Consider the following 21433-nt stretch of genomic DNA (forward strand, 5'->3'; position numbering starts at 1 on the left):
AACAGATTGAACTGACAAAAACGGCTTCAACAGCTCAATCTTGAAGTTCCCAAAGTTAAATGAAGAAGAAACTTGTTACACTTAGAAAAGCCTTTAACTATTGTCTATGTGTCGAGTTGATCCAAATTAATATTTTAAGTTTAGTAAACTTGTTTTCTCAAGTACAGTTAATTTAATTCAAATAGTTTTACACTTTGATAACTTCTGATATAACTTTAAACGAATTAATCAGCCAAAGTCCAGTTAACTCACATTGTTAAAGTAGCAGGGAAACAATTCTAAGCTGAATAAACGTAAAATGATTTACAGTGGGATGGTGTTTGTGATCCTGAATTGGCTATGATTTTCAGGTTAACATGCAAATTAAAAGCCTCAGAAACTGTTGGGTTGACATGGAACTTGGTGCACAGTTTTAGGATAAACTGTTAAAATTTCCATTTATTTATTTGGTTTATAACCAAATCTGCAAGACAAAAACCATTCCTATCAGCTGCAGTTCCACATTGTGTGTAGTGCTATTTAGCATATGTTGGTATGCTAATGTGCTACACTTAGATGGTGAACATTTTAAACATTATACCTTGCAATTCAAGGGGGGATAAGAGGGGATGCAATCTCCCTTGTTGGCTAAATGACCAAAATATCTTATTATACTGCCATCACATTGAGTCATCCCTATCGTCAAAGAATAATAAGTTTTCTACTGATTATATCTACTTTGCATTTACGTCAATGCACTGCTATGAGATGCCTTCGTAACGCCACTGGCATGGCTGTAAACTTTCTTTGTAGATTGATTTCCTACCTCCCCCAGGCAGTTATTGGTTTCATGCTGCTGTATAGTGATTGTCGACTTGCAGAGCAGTAAAACTTGCCTGAGTCAGAAAGTACACCACAGAGAACAAACAGTCCTATTTACTGGAGTTCACATAGGAATGCAAGACCATTTTGAAAATGAAACAGTGCATGTAGAGATGCTTTGACAGTAGCTGCTAGTTTGTGATTGTTTATCTCCTAATTCATCGTCACACAAAGAGCCCACAAGGATGTTATAAGGAACAAAATCACAGAAACATACATGAAATATATTAGATGGACTGCAGTAAGTTCAAAACTATTGGCAATTAAATGATGTGCACATTGAAAAGCATGAAAACCAGTTATAGTTCCTTCAACTGCAGAATTTATCCAAATCTGCACATTAATACCAAATGATCACTGAGCAAATTTCCATTCCTTTTCCTACTAATGGTTCCCATGTAAAACAATACAGCTGAGTATTACTCTTTGTTCGGCGTACAAAGAAAACGGTTTAATTGGTAGACAGCAAGAAATGAAACAATGATGACACTTCTGAACCCCCGAGGTTCTTCTCACAGGTACATACCGTGATCTTTCTCAGCTCAAAATAGCCTCAGCAGCACTGCAGGAAGAATTTAGAGCTAAATTATCTTTAGAGGAGCTGCTTCTTGTTCTGTCAGCGCAACTGCCATCCTCCTGTTTCAAAGGAGACGATCCTGGGATTTAGACCACCTGCGTTGCTCGGTGCCGACACTTCTAACAGACATACTGCTGTGGCATCAAGAGGTCGCAGCCTCGTCTCGAAACATCTGGTGTGAATATGCTGCACATGTGTTCCTGATTGGTTTAACCCTTGCGTGAATGGTGACAGCATGACTACTGGACTTGGGTGTTACCCGTGGGTTTGCTTTGTACGTAAACTCGAATAGGAAGACTACTCAGGGAGAAGCCAGCAATGTGCAAATGGTGGCGCATAAAAAATCACTAACTAGCAGGTCTTTTGCAAGGGGGAAGATTTTTAAAATTTTAATAGGCCAACTGGTGGCTCATTTTCAGCAGCACTCTGCAGGTCAACTCATTCTTCCTTTAGTGGTCTTAGCTGAAATGCCCTCTCTGATGTATCCCTTGACTCTTTCTTTTCCTTTTCAGCCACCTTTCTGCACTCTCCCTTTAGCAGGATTTCCAGAAGGTTCAGTGCCTTGGCAGCCTTTTGATGCCCATAAGAGCTACTACTTGGTGGTAACCATTACTACAGTATTACAGAACTGAGTGCAGCTGGCTGGCACGCCATTGTTCCGGCACATGCTTATCGACTTTGCCCCTGCTTGACATGGCTCTACTGGCTAATGGGATTTGGGTGACACAGAATGACCCTGATGCACAGAGAGAACCGATGCTCATTCTTCATTTTGCGCTACGCTACCTGGATATGACATAATTTTCACCCGTGGCTTATGAGAAGAGCTGTGAAGCACAGGGGATCAGATATGATTCTCATTCTCTGCAATATGCGCAGAAAAAATAGAATGAAATAACTGTGGTGTCTCCACAATGTCTTCATAAAGGACAAAAAATGCCCCCATGCACTGTCAGTGAAAGAATTACATAAGTGCCACATAAATGGAGACAAGCTGCAAAGGGGCAGAGGTCAGCGTGGTCGACTCTGTTACACAGGATCCAATTTATAGTGTGTTAGAGATTTCCTGTGGTGAGTAATAGATTTCTTTGTCATGACTTTGCCTCAAAAAGATTAACGTTCATTGACTAAAAACTAGACTCTGACACCAAGCTAGTGGGTCCATGAGGCTGTTTTCATGAACAGAAGTGTTAGTTTGTCTATTTAATCTGTGCTCAGTGTCTAATGTGGCCACAACTAGGAGATTCATTGTGTGTTTTTATGCATTATGTCTTTTCTGCTTCTGTTGACAAATTTACTTTAATTATGGATTATTCTGGTATTTCCCTGCTTTTATTTCCAACCTCCTGCTCAACATACACATAGATGCTAAAACGTTTTAAATGCATTCTTGTTTAAAAGTTCTTCTGCACAAAAAGACCATTCCATTTATCAGAAAGCATGAGACCATTATCATATGGAAGAGTTATTAGTTATGCTTGGTGGGACACTGTTAATTGTGTAAGGAAAAGCACACATGGTTCCAACTATCACTTACTGCACTGAAAGGAAGCAGTTTCTAAGGGTTAATTAGTAGTCAGCCCATTACTTATTATTTGTGCAAACCACAGCAAAAGCTTAATTAACTTTGATTCTCACTCCCTTGGAATTTGGGCTCACAATGCTACAATGATGCTGACTTAGGAATAGGTTAAAGCGTTGAGAGTGGCAAAGAGCCAGTCATTTGCTTAAGACAATAACCGTGTAATGATCAAGTGAGCAGGTTCACACACAAAGATATGCATTAGGGCCACACACACAGCAAAGTTAGCGACGACACCACACAGCACTTTAAAGGACATCTCTGCTTCGGGGGTTTTAACCTTCAGCCTCACCTCTAAAATCTCTCTTGTCTCTTCTCCCTTATCACTCCTTTTTTTCCCCTCTACATGCCACTCTCTTTCCCATCTCCTCTCTTCTATTCCTGTTTCAGTGTGTTTCCTTGAACTCTGAAGCCTCCAGCTGCAGGCAGTGACAGGAAAGAGAGCAGTGTCCCTCATTCCAAAGTTAATAACTTTTTAATTTAATTGCTTAAGTTCACTGTGCCCTCAATATGTATTTTTCCCCTTTTACTCATTGCCATTCAATGCTGGAGCTCCAATTTGCCACACAGCTTTCTAGAGCTGAGTGAGCTGAGCGAGGCAGGGAGACGGTGAGAGAGGGAGGGAAAGAGAGGGGATGGACTGGTGGCAGGGGAGACAGACAAACCGTTTTAATGGATGACTGAACAAATTAAATTTGAATTCATACAGCAGCTTTCATCTTCTGCGTGATTATTGAAAAAAGAGGGCTTTACAAACTTGACAACAGAGCCTCCCTTTGAAGTAAGCCATTACTTTAGAGAAAACATCTAAATGCCATGTTAGGAGGTGAGTGTTGTTTATTTCAAATAGAAATCTCATTTGGCAATAAAAAGCGCCACACATTAGATCGCGGGTATAGCAAACAACACCATATTTATTCAGATGAGTTGTACATGAGAGTCAGAAACACCTGCGCATTTATGTATCAGCACTGATTTCTTGTTTTTTTTTTCATTTTCATGTAATTTAGCTTTGACCCTTTTTGAATAATGGCAAGGAGATATATTTTAAAAGCAGCAGATGAAGCGTGTGAAGTCTCTATATTGAAAGTACGCTCTCGTCAGACTCAGGCACAAGCAGCAAATCTGCAAAGGGATTAAAATGCTAATAAAACAGGCAGGATGCAATTCCTGTTTTAAGCCTCATGAAATATGCATAGCGCTGTATGAGCCATATGCAGAGGAAACGGCACACTGACATGGCACACAGAGGAACAGGGATCATTTTATGCTCTGTTGACAATCTGTATGTAAAGAGTGTGGGTTTAACCCCTGACAAAAATATGCAGTCTTTATTTCCTTGCAAGAAAAGAAAAGAAAAGATTCCTGGAGTGAGCTGTCACCACTATTATCCATCACTGAAGCATTTTGAAAGCTTATAAGTGTTTTTTTTTTTCTTTCCCACAGTCTTGATTTAATGTACTGTATGTGCAACTACACGTGGAGGCTTATTCTGTTATCATATATTGTATTTACAGTGCCTCTCTTCTCCTGGAAACGGTCCCTGGTTGAAGTGTTCTGATAGTTTGGCGTACAAACACTGTCAGTAAGATGGACAAAATATGGCGGGCTATGGCCTATTTTGTCCCTGTGGGGTGTGATTTTACTGCATTAGCTGGATCACTGCACATGTCTATTGAAATACAATATTGCAAAAACAATTCTGAAAGAAACTGGGCAGGGTTTGCTTGAGGCATTTACTCTGATTGCATCTCTGTTATGAAAAAGGCATTCTGTCTGAGCGGCGACAGTCACCAAAACAGAGTGTGGGGCTTGTTTTATAGATATGTTTTCACAGAGGCTAATCACTGATTACAATCATGAGATTGAATTTTTTTTCCCAGTGTCTGTTGTGTTTGCATAAGAGCTATTTAGGGTTTGCATTTTACGGAATTAAGCTACCTGCTTTTACCACTGCACAACTTAAGAAAAGGTCAACTCACAACAGCTACGATGTGCAGTTCGGGTGCTAAATGGGACATTTATTTTCATCCTCATCCCATGATAACCACACAGAAAGTTCCCAGTCAGCCGATATCACCTGCATACGTCAACGTAATTATATTACCTAAAAATTTGACTTAATGAAGAGGCATCTGGAGATGAAGCACTTCTTCAGAGCGAGTAATTTCTGGCGACATGCTATTTTGCAAGATTACCAAACATACAGATGACAGCAGATGTTCACTTGATAAAACTGGATAAACAATACTGAAGCCCTGCAAGCAGTTGCAAGTTCAGCCTTTCAGCTTATATTTCCGAATCTCCATTAAACACAAAGAACTGCAGAGGCTGATGGGTCATTGGTTCTGCAGGTATTTGGCTGTAATCCAAAACACCGGACAAATCATAATGTTGACCTGATATCGGCACTGTGGTAAGATTCAGAGATCACTGAAGTCATTAGGATTTGTTGTCTGGGAAATATTAATGTTTGTGCAATTTTTTTTTTGCCAATCCAATCAGTATATGTTGACATATTTTGCTGAATATGTGACAACCTTGTCATTGTGGTGAGTCAGGAAGTACTGACAATATAGTGAGAAGAAATAAAGCGACAGTCATCTTAAAAGCTGTTTGTCACATCATGGCCTCTATTACAGATCTGTTAGGTTGGCCTCACCTTCAGTCTCTTATGGCCTCACAGCATCAGCTGTAAAGGCTCTAGAGTGGTGGGATGCACATGTGGTGGAAATCTCTGCAGCTAAAAATGAGTTCAACAGCATCCTGCAATATTATGGTGCTACAGGGCTACATGGACATGTTGCCAAGGGAACAAGGTAATCAACAGACTATTCCCATCCTTTGTTAACTGTCTTATTGTTTTAAATATGTTTCTAACATAGATTATGTATCCAGAATTTCCTAGAAAGTAATATTGATACTCATCTATATCCTGCAGCAAATAAAAGAACATAACAAATAACTATTTACAGTAAAGCAGGAAAGAAGCCTACGTCTTTTTTCATTACTAAACGCTACCATGTATTTCCCATCGTGTTGCAATTTCCTCCATCCTTTCTATACCCTTCATTTTATACTCAATCAAGAGTGCTATTCTGAGAGCTATTTTGGAGTGTTTCTCTCATCCCTAGCACTTTCAACTGAGTTGCCTGTTTTCTTGTCGTTTTATAGCATTAGCAGCTCAAGCAGGAACCAGCATGTCACCATTAAAGATGACTATGCCCCACCATCTTTATTTTGATGATGCACTGTGTGGAAGAGAATACTCTTTTTGCGTCCCACCGGCTTTGATTTCGCAGCAGAGAGGGTGGCTGACGTCTTTCTCTCTGCTCACTACACCCATCTGTCCCCTCACCCTTAAAATAGAGGAGGAATGAGAGATTTAATGAAAGAAATGGTGCAATTGATCCGCCTTTTATTCTAATGGGAGAACAGATCACAGTCAATTATGGGTCTTCTCATCTTGTTTAAAGGGAAGGCAGAGAGGGAGAGGTGGAATGAAGGAGAGAGCGTGTTTGGCAGGTCTGGTTGAGAGATTTGCCACCCAATCTATGTATTCTTAGCCTATATTGATCCCTCCACAGCTTTATAATCAGTGGGTCGATGTCATCCAAAGCATATTGAAATACAGCCAGCAGTACCATTAGTAGTCACATTTTAATGTAACTAAAGCCTCCACAGTGATCATCCACCCACACAAAACCATACGTCATTACATTTCCTGACTGTTTCAATAGAAACATCTTAAGGTTCAGGAGGTTAACGATAAATTACAGTTGATCAAATTGTTAGAAAATATTTTCATAATAGTGACAGGTAGGGAAAAAAGTTTACATTTATAGATAATGAGAAACAAATTAACTCTAGCTTGTGTATTTTTGCACATGAAGTACAATCAACAGGAGCAATCAGATGCTTAAGTTGTAGTGGAAGCAGCACATCTGCAGAGACAGACATTCATTTGGCAGTACAAAAAAAGACATGACTGACCTGCTTAATTGGAGAAACATTATATCATAACCTGCTTTTGAATGGCTGTGTGTTTCCACAGCAGTGATCATTACCTTAATGATAATTTGTATTCAGCAATAATCAACAATTATGTTCAGCAATATGATTTTTGATATCTGTTTCCGTAATTACTCCAAGGAACACGGTGGAGTCATGTAGTGATCGGCGTATGTTTGTCCGTCTGTCTATCAGCGTGCAACAGTACTCATAAACGGACTAATGGATTTGGATGAAATTTTGAGCGAAGGTCAGAAATGCCACAAGGACCAAGTGCCAACAAGTGATTAGACTTTGGCAGTGATGCAGCTATTAGTCTGGATCCATGGATTTGTTATAGATTTCTGTATCATTGCGTGATAGTGGCATGGTGTCACTGTAACTATGACAACAAGTGAACGCTGTGGCAGCTGCCTGCTGACAATCACATGATTGCAATCCTACTACAAATTGACTGCTGTGGACTTATTGGGACTTATCTATCGGAAATGATACAAGGAACAATTGATTACACTGTGGGGGTGTTTCCGAGTCCCATCCATTTGCTACATATTTTGGTCACGCATGCTTAACACATGCCTGTGCTCACCACAAGGTAATTTTTTATTAAAGATTTCATCCGTAGGAAATGATACGACTGAGCAGCCTTGGTGGAGTACTGAGCTCTCTGAGTGATTTTCTTGTTCTCAAATGTGATGCAGTTGCTATGTCAATGGGACCGAGACTTTCATGTTGCCTGTAACATTATTTCTTAATGTTCCAAATTATATTCTATAAAGAGGACTTTTCCCTTCTGAATATAGGGAATCTGATATGGAGATTTTATAGCGATCTTAATTACGTTGTACACAGAAAATAAATTATTCAACACTTTAGCAGCAATTTATATAATTCAATTAAAATTTTTCCTCAGGACAGATTTGATGTCCTGAGATTACAAATTCAAAGAGGCATCTTCTCACCACTAAAACAGAACTGAATGTGATAGAATGTTAGCGCTGACTCCCAAATTAATGCAAACCTGGTTATTTTTTTAAAGACTGAACACTGTTGAGCTTTTCCTCACATACTAATGCAATAACTGATTTTTTAACTCGATTTTTTTCCCACAGTGATTCCACATACACAGTAATCGTATAGATGCGGACTGAGGAACAAACACCAGAATGAAAAGCTGCTGTTGCTGTCCACATTCAGACTGTGAAAGCTGTGACACAGCTGACCTGGACAGAGAGATGAGAGGACAAGATAAACCCCTGGACACAGCTCAGAATGAAATATTTCAAGGTAAACACACTGAATACCTTCTTGGATTAGTCCTTGAAACTGTAAAATCAACAAAACCAGTTCAATAGACATCAGTCATTGGAACAGTATTGCCACGCTAAGAAACCAGAAGGCACTGGTGTGTTTCTATAAGGGAAGTGGTTTCAGATCTATTTATTACTCTAATCTGAAGTAGCTGATGTCTATCAACAGTTCAACAGGTGTGAAGATACCTTGTTTTTTTTTCTTCTGAGATGCTATTGTAATCCTTTTATTGTTCAGAATAACAATTTTGTGTGTGACTCAAATTCAGTGATTCTTTTAATAGCTATATAGCTCCAAAATAACTCTTCTAATGACAGTTCTTTCAATAAATCTAGTATTGTAGCATGTGTTTACATGTGTCAAATTATACATTTGAGGTCAAGATTAATCATTCAGGTTTTCTGCAAAATCTTTTGCATAGTTGATGTAGCTGAAATGCTGTTCACCAAGACTCTACATCCATGCCAGCTGCACAATGAGACTGTAACTAAATATAGAACTTTGAGCTAAATGAACTAAATACTTAAATCAACACATACTAACATATCAACCTGATATTTATAAAATATTAACCATGTTTACTGCCTTGCTTTGTCTGTGTAGATTCCCAGTCATCCAGGTCATGGTGATCCTTAAAGCAGTAGAAAGCAACTGGACTCCCCTTTATTGTTCTTGAAGATGTTTTCATCTGAGGAACTGATGGGGGATCTAATTTTGGCCCTTTATATTGAACTGAAGCAGCTTTCTCTAAACAGAGGAGGGGGTCTATGGCAGGCTTGAGATTTGTCTTCAGAAAATTATCATCATTAGCACCTTGAGTCATGTGAGTCTTGGATTGTTAAAGGGCCCTTCACCATGTGAGTTGGAGGTGGTTTAGCACGACAGCCAGGGCCGTGAAAAAAGTATTTGCAGAAACAGAAATCTTTTATTTTTGCAAATTTCTCAGCAAAAATAGAAGATTCATGTAGGGGGAAAAATACTTTTAGCCTGTTTGATTGTGTGGGGTGGAGGGGGATATTAGTTTTGCAGGTACTTTGTCAAATTCTTGCATTTTAATCTAATGGCGGTGCTAAATGAAAATGTAAAGAATCACCAAAGTTAACATGATTGTGCTGAAGGGGACGTGAATGTATGACAAATTTTATGACAATTCATCGAATAGCTGTGACATTTCACTCTTGATGACAAATGTCAACTTCATTATGGTGCCGGTCGGGGAATACTATTGTTGTACTATTGTTTTTTTGAACACATCTTCTGGAAATTATGAATGTGACGATCCATTCAACAGTTGTTGAGACGTTCAACAAAGAAAACAAATATGTCACTCTCATGGCAGCATTTAGTGAAAGGTTAAAGGAATATCAAAATAAGGATTCATCTTAAGAGCATGGAAATCTGGACAGTCCATTAATTAGTTATTCAAATATTTCACTTTAAACCAAGTGGTCCATTGAGTGATTCCCATCCCTTGAGCAGACAACTAGGTTGGCTAAAATATTTTGCTAATTTGATGTTAATAGTACATTCATGTACCAAGAAGCTTTTCTGAATTATTTCAAGTTTCATCCTGTATATTGATTTAACCTCATGAACACAACTCATGGCTCAAGATGCCAAAACCTGGAAATGTTTTCTTCTTTTGTTACAGTGCACAGAACATAGTGAGATGAATTCAATGTGTTGTGGACACAGAAGGAAAATCATTTGACTTTTACTGAATGATGACAGCAACATAAGTATAAAAAATTCCCTGTAGTTGAGCATAAATAAGTAAAACAACTTCAGCTGAAGTTACTGTGCCAATTGGGTGAGTTAAGGTTTGTTTTCTGACTAAGAAAACCCCAAAATTTGATGTTTACTACACATTCTAAAACTCTTCATCCCAAGATTTCTAACTAAACCTGATCATTAGAAATTAAGGCAGACTTCCACCATTCTGAGCACAATGCTTTCCTTCCATCACACCATTGTTGACTCTCAGACTACCTGTTTCCTATTCCTCCTTCATATAAATCCTTAGTCCCTTAATTCCTTAATCCCACATAATCCTTTCATGGCGAGAAAAAAATGCTTCTCTCTGTGTTAATGCATGAAGCATGCATTCCCGACTGAAAACATGATGCTCACCTCACAAAACTTCAGGAGAGCAGAGTCATTCCTCCGTCTTACAAACCTACAGAGCTTGCTATTGTCCCAGCCTGCCAGAGTACGAAATTATATAACAGATAGATAGAAAGGCTGAAATAGCAGCCTGTGGCTAGTGTGAAGGGATTAATCAGAAAAGGACAGTTTAATAATCTCTAAACTAGAAAACCAGGCAACGGCTATGTTTTCTTAGAAGCGTTTTAAAACTGTTCTCACGCAAAAAAAATGGAGAACCACCAGTGCAAGAGGTGAAGCAGAGTAATACACATTGAGTGGGGGGAAAAAAAGAGATGAAGCAGGGAATAATGGGGTGGAGGGAGAGGATCCTTGTACTTGAGGAAACATCCAGAGAAGTCTTTTTTGACTGTGACTTAAGAGGCTATTGCTAAGCCACAGACATTTTTTTTTTCCATTTACTCCCCTTTCATTGTTGTCCTAGCAGGACAGATGGAGTAGAATCTCTGGGGCCAAATCCAGTCCTGTGTGCCCATTCCTCTCTCACGCGGCTGTTTGTCGTCTTACTGACAGTAGCCTGCCACACAATGTGCCAAACCCATAACAATACTAAAGCTAATCCAATAGTGCATTTCGTTTCTATTTTCACTTGCTGCAGATGCAAGGGAACCTCACATACCAGAGATGAGGAGAAAATGCCCTTATCCTGCTGCTCTGCGCAGCTTAGCGTATGTTTGAGAGTTGATGTGGCTTCACCAATGCTGTCTCCCCTCCATCTTTTCCACATTTAAAATGGGATCACTCCTGAGGAACGCTGCCTCTTTCTGCTCTACAGGAGGCTGTGGCGACATCACCCGTTCAGCGCTGATGAGAGGGGAGGTTTTAGGAGGAGACAGCATCTGGCAGAAAAAACATGTGTGTTTGGGGGATGGGGTTAAGGTGTGTGTTTAGGCAAAGATACAAAATGTAGTCCTCACGGTGTGTCAGCTGCATTACACTTTTCTTTCCAAATCACTTTATTTGCACCTTAAACCCGTTTGGGAGGTTTAAAGTGCAAACAATTTATTGATGTTTCCACAGAAGGTCCTCTAGTGATTGTAAATAGCAGCTGAAGGTAAAATGACAAATTTGTGACTTGAGGATTTAAGTAACTTCTATTTATAATGCTTCAAAACCAACCTTTGCAAAACATTTTTGTTATTTACAGGAATGAATCAAACATGATTCAAATGTGCCAGCTTTGACTCTGGTTTACTTCAGCAGTTTGTTATTAAGTGTTGCATTCAGAGATACGTTTCACAAACGAGTTTCAAAACTTGAAATACTGGGCTTTGGCTGTGCTGCTGCACCTTTAAATTGATTTGTAATGCTTATATACAGCAAACTGAATACAGTGGCAGGCTGAGAAACATACATTCTCAACTTTCTGAAGTTTTGGAAGATAGTTTCCTTAATCGAGGCTGGAGCAGGTTATGGTTATGCAAGGTTACACTGCATATCCCCCACAGACCCACACTTACTCTTCTCATTTAATGATGTGGAGGAGGACAGTTTTCTTTACAGGGGGGGTAGTGACTGCCAGACATATTTTCATACTAAATCTTAGAAAGGTCAAACAGAAGAACATGCTTTTATTATTATTGTTTGGAAGAGGATTTGCACATGGCAGGAGTGGGTCATGACTGGGGCCTGATCATCACAACCTCTCGCCCCCTCTAAAATAAGTGACATGATTGTTGCAGATGCATGTCCACTCCATGGTAGGGATTTTTGTTGTTATTGTGGAGATGGGGAGTAAAAATAGCAACATACAGTAGCCTTAGGGAACAGTGGAAAGTAACCGCATACAGAATGACAAAAACTCGGCCGGTGGGTGGCTGACATGGTGTCCACATGCTGTGAATCAGATTTTGGCAGTGGTAGAGGGACTTAAAACTAAGAAGAGTTAAGAAGGTTTGCTTATTATGTCCTGCGTGGGCTGTTTATGATTGTTTGTTCTTTAGTCTGTGAGCTAAATACCTGTTTTTGCTATTACTGCAATTCCCTCAGTGTCAAGTGAGTGGAACAGTTCTTTCTGAGAAGTAAGCAATTATGAGAAGATGCAACCATATGTGCTGAAGTACTAATGTGTAAAGGCCAATTCTTTCGAGAGTATCACTCCAGATGCTTTTTTTAAAAATAAAATGTTAATTGAGCATGTATTTGATATTCTCATGTTTCCACCAAATCTGTTCTTGTAATACAATATGCACCCCAGCACACCTGATTCTGCACACGTTAGTAAGCTAGAAGCTGTGCTTCTATCCATTTTGATCACTGATAAAAAGAAGGTAATTCTGATTATCTAGGCAACCTCTCACAGTCAGGTGAAGTGCATGAAAAATGTCAGGTGGAAACTTCAAAATAGAACATTGTAACATGCTTATAATACATTTTAATTCAAATTGTGATCTTTTCCAAACCTAACCAAGTCATTTTGGTGCCTACCCCTAACTAAACAGCAACTAAAAAGGCAAGTGAAAGCAAAATTTTGACCAAAACATCTCATGGAAGTAACTGCCCCAGATGTGAGTCTAACTCCAGTCTCCTGGAAGAAGATCTTGTGACTCATGCCACTAATATTCTGATTTGGATTTGTTGTTCTTTGTAAGCAGAATCACGCTGGACTACTGCCATCAAACAGGTGTGACACCAGAGCACTGGTAAATGAAGTCATAATGGAGGTGAAGGTGGCAGAACGTGGACGAAACAACCTCCTGCCAAAATCTGTGGGTGTGAAAACTGAAACTGCCACATCCAAAACAAGTGTCAAAGAGACAACAGCGTGATGAATATTTTTTTCGTGGATATGCTCAGACACTCACGGCACCTCATTAAGGTTGCAGAACAACTGGATTCCTAATAACTAATAGTTCTGCTGGGAAACCTCGAGTCCTGGCATTCATATGGATGTTGCATTGACACATGCCAGCCACCTTAACATTGTTAGAAACCAAGCACAACCCCCAAGGCCACCCCCAGCAGGACAATGTGTCCCAGAAACTGCTCAGGAATGTCTCGAGGAACACAAAACAGAGCCTAAGGTGTTGACCCGGCCTCCCAACTCCCCAGATCCTAAAGCTTTGGCTGATCAATGTTCCTAGCAATAGACACACCAACCATATCTGTGGGGGTCTGTCTATGTGTGTTTGTGTTCGGTTCAGCCGAACACATAACTCATCAGAAACTCGATTTCTTTCTTTCATTACCAGCTTCCTTTCCACTTTCTCTCCTTGTTCCGCTCTTTTCTGTAAGTTTCTGTAGCTGATTTATAAACCCCACAGGTTTCACATGATTTTTTTTTTTTTTTTTTTTTGCTCAAGTTGAAACAATTTCAACTCATACAGATACGTCTCCGCATCAATTCAAGGTGGTCCGTCTGAACACAAAGATTTTGAGGCTCTGCTAAAGAAAATTAAATATCACCAGAATATATTATATTATAGGTTTCTGGATGTGACTCCTGGTGATTTTATATCATGATCTGCTATTTCTGGCTACATGCATATATGTATTCCATCTGTAGTGGTGTTCTTAATGCACGTAGCATAATATCGGTAGGTAGTCCTGTAGGAACTCTTCTCTGATTAAATAACTTAAATTGACGAGACATGATTACTTTTACTGTATCTTAGGTCCATTACAAGTCACTGAAAGCAAAGCTGATACCTGTAAATAATACAGTACTTACATACAATATTTAACTTTCCCTCATGGCATATATAGGCACAGATAAAAGCACCGGACAGCAGAGATCCTCAGGAATAATTAATAAGGAAAAGTCTCTGAAAGTTTTTCAACTTAAGCAGCAATATGGAGCACATGCACGGACCGGACAGGCGCATGCATGTATACTCACAGCCCTGTTGAAGGAAAAGGAGTGGCTGCATTAAGTGCTTTATTTACTCATTTTAAGCCACGCTTTACTGTGCCCATCCCTCCCAAACTCGCCCTCAAGAGGCTGCCATTAATTCAGCACAGCCTTCTCAAGGCCTCATCAATGTTAATCAGAGCTAAACATAACATTAGATTCACTTCAGCTGCTTTGAAAAAGGCTTGAAGGCATGCATATACATGTATGGCTACAGGATGTTTGTTTGTGTAAAAGTGTGTGCACTGGTGGAGTTTTGATGATAAAATCAGGACTTTAGGGGGTGGCCTGGAGCATCACGGGCTGTTTTAAACTTTACAGCAGGTTATACAGCACCGCTAATAGGCTTTCTGTGTCATGAGAGCAGCCCTTGTGTCTGGGGAATAACAATGTCGCTTTCTTGCATTTAGGCATATTCATTTCCTCAAAGAAAATCTGAAAAAGCCAACACTGGGAGCACCTAACATCCATTGTGGACTGTGATCACGGTTTTGAAATGTAATCCATCCAAAAGCAGCAAACAGTTAAATGTTTTTCATGTTTAATCTGTATAAAACATTTGTCTCTTCTGAGGGATATTTTTCCTTGTGTTAATTACTTTTTCAAAACAGATTGCTTCCTCCCTTTGCTACAGTCAGAATCTGTATGATTAGATTAAGTATGGGAGCTTGCTTTCTAGTTAGATGTGAAATTCCTGCAAAAGCACTTTTAATTCAATTAAACTAACTGAAAAAAAAAGAATGACATCATGCACACACAAAAATAAGCATCCTCACCTGCAAGACCAGACTTTGGTCAAAGTTGTACGCACTGGGTCGACCTTCCAGAGTGGAGAAAGCCACGTTTCCACCGGTGAGGGGAGAGATGTCACTGAACTCGTCTGTACATAAAGCAGTCCTTTCATCATCCCCAGGGCGGATATAACCTTTCGCGTCCTTCCCGTAGGTCTTGCCACAAGAGCCACTGTAATACTGGTAAGGCAACCAGTCCCCGTTCTCCTCCGTGCGCTTGTAGACGGCAAAGCTCTCCGGCCGACTGGTGTAGAATTTCAATCGTATATAGGTTATCTCGAAGGCCTTCCCTGTGGAAAACAGATATGATTAGCTTTCCATGGAATCGTTAAAAGAATTAGTATACAAACTGGTTTCATTGCAGTTTTACAGTTAGATTAGAGTTGTTATGGAAGAGATAAATACTGTGGGGTGATAGTTTAGGGCCCAAGAGCAAAGAAAAAAGAATGAACATAATTGCATTATAGAAATAAGGAAAACAAGGGATAGACTTAATTTCCTGTGCCTCTATGCAGGGTAAATGAAAGTCATTCCTACAGGAGTAGAAAAGTACCCAGGATTATTTTCTCAGTATCCAGATCATAATGGGTCCCTGGAGTGAAACTTAGGTCAAAGGGAAAGAGACAAAAAAGTATTTTTTCTTACATCAAATGTAGGACAGAATAAGCCAATAAGTGCAAAATCACAAAAGGGAAAAGTCGACTGTATAGTCAAGTCCCTGGCTGGAATGGAGTCTGATGCAACGACAGAAAAGCAGCCAATTTAATCAATACCAGAGTGATTGGTCAAACAGAACACTAATGAGTGTCAGGAGGGGGTGGAACGTGCCATAGAATTAAACACGTTGTTGACTGAACAACATATTTAAACAGTCTACAGGGTTTTATCTGTATTTTTCGAAACAGGGAGGAGAGCAGAGAGGAGGAGGATTTGTATTCCCCATGAATCAGCCTCAATCTGTGAAAAAGGGAAAATGTTTTTCAGAGCACAATCTCTGCATCTGGTGGCTCCAAAACAAATGAGGAAATATATGCAGATCTCCATTAGAGTTGGTGTTGGGGGATTTAGCAGATTCAACTAAGTTGGCTGTAATTGGTGTTGCACTGTGACTGAAGAAATGTAATTTTTGAAGGTGCATAATAAGTAAGAGGATGAGTCTACCAGGCACATTTTTAATTAAATGAGAGGAAAGGTTAGGAAAGAATATATGGTGCCATATTGCACGCTCTTGTTTGCATATACTGCACAGTCAGAAGGCTGGAATTAATGGGAAATTTTTCTTTATGATGGTTCCTGTTTGATTATTGCTACAGCTGGTGTGCTGGTTTGGTTTCGCAGAAAATCTGACATCTTCTTCCCTAATCTGAATGTAAAATACAGAATCAGTGGCTCTCTTTGATTGAGTGCTGTCATTTCTGCTTCACAGTTTATGAACAGCGACAATCTTGGAACCATGTCAAATACTTCCTGAGCATAAAGACGCATTCAGAAATGTTGTGAAACTTAAACAACTGGGCAACACAAATTGAAGTCACACTGAGACCAGAACAAGAAGAAGCATGTAGAGATTCTCTTAACAGGTTTCCTCAGAGCACTCGTGGGGATTTTTTCCGCTACATCATTAGATATTAAGTCTCAGCTGCTCTACACATTCATAGAGGGAAGCCATTCACTGGTACAGCCATAATGACATCTGTTGCTTTTCTCCTGCCAACTCAGAACTAAGCATCGTTGTCTCTTCTCTCTGCAGAAATCTCTAATGGTATCTTTCCTTTAGGAGCCCTAAGATCGTTTAGCTTTCATTTACTCCCTGCATGAGGTGAGCTCAGCCCTGCTGGGACTGAGGAAAAAAAAAACATAAAAGAAGTAGAAGATGAAACATTTGTTGGATAAACCCCCGTGATGAAATGCAGACTAATTGGAAAGGATCTTTGTATGTTTTTATGCTTACTGTTTAATGAATCGTGATTCACCCTCTTTCAGCAGTGCATTAATGTGTTCATTAGTTTATGTGGGCACAACAGTGTGCATTCATTAGGTTGCATGGGCAAAGCGGAGGGGGGCAGAATTATGGGAGGTTAACTAAACAAAGGAACATATAACAAAAATGTACAGAAAATGCATCCAGTGATAGATTATACACATTTATTTTCACAGCTTGGAAATTATGCTTGGAAACCAAGCCTGGTGTGACTTTACAGAGGTGATCAAGAACCATCACAGATAAAACCAAAGCTTTTAATGCTGGGGAAAATTGTTATTTCGCCACTGACTGCTAAGAATAAGAGCTGAGAGCTGCAGTAGTGCAGCGTCTGACCTGCTCTGAGTCATCCATGTCAACTTAACACAGCTGCTCTTGTCGGCCCAGACTGAGACTAAACTCACCACAAGTACCGGAGACTATTTACAATCATGGCGAGCTGGGAGGTTTGTGATCAGCAAATAAACAGATGAGTGGATTTATCTTCCAATCATACTACATCTCTGCATCGAGAAATGATTTCTCACTGTCTTACGGAGAATCGTGTCTCCTACGTGGACCAACAATCTGGCTGTGAGAGTGTCATGGCAACTCTGGCAGACTTTTATCATTGTTTTACATCAGACAGGATGTTGCTTTTCTTTGACGCTGCTGAATGAGAACCAGCTGCAGACATCAATGTGTGCTGATAGAATGTGTGTGTCTCTCACTGAGTCTTTTGTGGGAAAAACCTGACCCCAATTCCTTACCAGCAAACCGCCCGGCATTTTCCTTTTTTTTTTTTTTTTTTCCCACCCCTTCTTCCTCATTATGTTTTGTTTACTCCCCTTGAAGCAGCCCAGCTCCCCCTCTTTCTCCTCCTGCTCATCCACAGACCCACTCTGACCTGGCTGCAATGTGTGTCCCCGCATCCGACTGCTGTGTTTATCATCCCTGCATTTTCCTGCATTCCCTTCAGAGAGAGCGTGTTTTGTTTGGAGAGGATAAAGAAAACAGTAACGTGGACGGCGCACCCCCCACCAGCAACCCAGATGGATCACAGAGCTCTCATACGAACCAAAAAGATGCCACGCATGCAACATTTAGGGATATTCAGTTACATGAAACTGTGCGTGGTGAAAACTTAATCATCATTCACTTAAGAATACGAAGCCCAGACGAGGCACATCAAAGGGCATTGAGAATAGAAAAACACATGTTTGGTAGGTAGTGGAATAAGGAGCAAAGGTCAATTTAGTCTAAAGGAGACAGACTTGTGGGTGGTGAGAATGTTTGAAGTATAGCAAACCCTCCAGACAAGGTAGAACATAGCTTTGCAGCAGCAGCAGTGTTGCCACCCTTCTCCAGGAAAAGAACTAATCGGAGAATATAAACAACAAAGCCTCAAGACACAGCCAGACATCTGCTTGCTATTGGAAATCAATATTCTCCATTTGATGGAGGGACTTCCTGCCTTCAGAACACGTGATGTTCGTCTGTGGTCAGAGCTCTGACATTTTCAACTTCTGTTATCATTTTGTCCCCGTCCCTTGCTCCTTTGAAGTGCAGCTTTTTTTGACAGGGAGCGCCCACCTACCCCCCCCGCTGCCGAGGAGGCAGGAGGAGATCCGCCGTGCAAAGAAAATTTAGAGTTTTGAACACAAGCGGCCTTTCCTCGCCGATTGCTGGAAATCAAAATACACACACTTGCATGCACACAGTGCACATACACAGGATGTAGTTCCACAAATCCTAACCTTTATTCAGTATTAATCTGCAGTTTTAAAATAGGAGTGAATCAAGTAACTCATCGTAGCAAAGCCACAGACAATTATCACCTGACTCTAGAACTTTACGGTTTTGTTAAGCTCATACTTTATGTATTTATGTATTTTTACTCCACCAAGGAACGCAGCAGAGTTATGTGATGATCGACACTGGTTTGTCTGTTTGTCTGTCTGTCCATTCACAGCATTACTCAAAAACGGATTTCGATGACATTTTCTAGAAAGGTCTGAAATGACACAAGGACCAAGTGATTAGATTTTGGTAGTGATGTGGCTTATAGTCTGGATCCATGGATTTATTAAAGATTTCTGTATCATTGCGAGATAGCTGCATGGTGGCACTGTAGCTATGACAACAAGTAAACACTATGTCAGCCGACTGCTGACGATGACATGATTGTGATCCTGCTACAAATCGACTGCTGTGGACCACAAACTTTTGAAGATTTCATCCGTCAGAAATCAAAGACTGAGCAGCCTTGACGGAGTACTGCGCTCTCTGAGTGCTTGTTTTATTTATTTGAGTGACACCTTTCTGCAGACAAGATGATGCACAGTGGAGGTTATCTTATAAGTTGGTTGTAGCTCTTTGCTTGGAGAAATAAGATAAATCAGAACACTTTAGTGAAAACTCAGGAGAAATTGTTATTTTTCTACTATTCCGTCAAGTTCTTGGGCTTAAACTTTGTTGTAGAGTGTAGTTTTGGTCTAATGTTTGTTATTTAGCTCTGACATCTAACATTCTAATAGACGTAGCAACGTAATTACAATCTTATGAATATGATGGTGCTGAATCTAATCTTTTAGAATAATTTTATTGTAATTTATGCATTTATTTTTACTTACTTACATCTTATGATTATGTTATTTAAATATATTCTCCATGATGTTTTAATTCACATTAAAACCTAATTTAAGCAAATTGTATATATCATTTTTATTGTATAATTTGATCTTTTGATAAGGTCACAAAACATTTTTTAGGCTGAATGTTGAACTTGATTGAAAATATAACAGCTAGTTACAAATGACATTTTTTTTAACAGAAAATGTTTAATTTAGGCAAAAATAGAATATACTACAATCTAAGATTAAATCTAAATTATCAATCAACTTGCTAAATATGTGGCTCTTATGTACATTTATAAACTCAAAATAGTTTAATTTCAATAATAAAAAATAAAAAAAAGAAATGTTAATAGAAACAGCATATAATGCTATTTAAAAGGTTAAATAATGGTAAAGTAAGGGAAGGGTACAGAAAAAGGTTACAGAACGAACTTGGTAAACTATCATTTTAAATAAAGCTTCTTTTAAAACCAATGCCAACAGAAGGTTCTACTTCGGACATCAAAGCCAAATAAATCCACCGTGGAGGTCATGTGTTCTTCGTGGCTAAGGTCTGCCATTTTGTGATTAAAGAGCCAGGATGTCTCGATTTGTTTCAGTCACAGCATTGATCCTGGTCACTGCAGATTCTTTTAGCTAAAAGCCCTAAAAGTCCCACATGCTAAAGAGATAGAGACCGAGTTAGTGACTGTAGTATGAATGTTAGCATTTAGCAGAGCCAGATCTCTCCTTGGAAGAGACCCAAGTAGAGTTAAAAGTAGAGCAGAAAATTCAATTTACATTTACCAGGTGGTCAGACACATAACTCAAAATGAACTGCTCAGAGTTGCCAGTAAGCATAAAAATCCATAAAATTGACAAGTGGATCAATCAGCCTAATACCACTTACATCCAAAATTTGCTCTATGATATAACCCATGTCTGGTGCTGTTACAAACAGGCTTGTATTCATGGATGGAGAGGTTTAATGGAAATTTGAATATATTCATTCATTTACCACCAATAGCAATCTCACCTCTAGTCTGGGTCCCTCATCAAGTAATGTTGGTAAAGAAGCTCGCAACCTCAGTGTCAGTGAAAGGACTGAGTTGTCTTTTCATGTTCAGGTGACTGAAGTTCAGTCTTGCTTTGCTAAACTGAGACAGCTAACCGAGATCAGGTCACTTCTCTCCTCTGCAGACTTAGAAAAGATCAGCTATGCTTTTATCTCTCCCAGACTTGCCTATTGTAAATCACTTTACTCTAATATCAGCAACAGAAACATCCAAAGCCTGTAGTTAAGTCAAAATGTTTCTGCCAGGCTTTTAACATCAAGAGAAGGGTTACCCCATATTACCTCAATTGTAGCTGCAATTTAATGGTTACCGGTGAGTTTCCGAATTGATTTTTAAGATCATACCACTTGTTTTTAAAGCTTTGAACGGTCAAGCTCCTGACTCTATCTGTGATATGCTAACACTCCTGTTAGCCTTATCACTGTCTGAGATCATCCAGCAGGGACATACTAACAGTTGTAAAGCTTCAACCTGCCACTAAAAGGTTAATAGGCCTTTGCAGCTGTGGAGCTTCTTCCCTAAAGAGCTCAGAGAGGCAGACCTAATATGCTCTCACTTTGACTGTATGGCTTATTGTTAATGGTTGGTGTTTATTGCAACTATTTGATCATGTGATATTTTAAGTTTTGGATCTTA

General features: G+C 39.5%; 1 protein-coding gene across 1 annotated transcript in view; it reads right to left on the reverse strand.

The window, feature by feature from the left end:
• Positions 1-21433, reverse strand: part of lamc3 (laminin, gamma 3) — a 135304-nt gene that overhangs the window by 108836 nt on the left and 5035 nt on the right. Inside the window, exon 2 of the mRNA XM_023279538.3 lies at positions 15132-15436. Within this exon, the coding sequence (XP_023135306.2) occupies positions 15132-15436 (305 nt within the window). The remainder of the gene's footprint in view (positions 1-15131; positions 15437-21433) is intronic.

Source organism: Amphiprion ocellaris, chromosome 17, assembly GCF_022539595.1.
Source record: "Amphiprion ocellaris isolate individual 3 ecotype Okinawa chromosome 17, ASM2253959v1, whole genome shotgun sequence".
Taxonomy (NCBI): Eukaryota; Metazoa; Chordata; class Actinopteri; family Pomacentridae; genus Amphiprion; species Amphiprion ocellaris.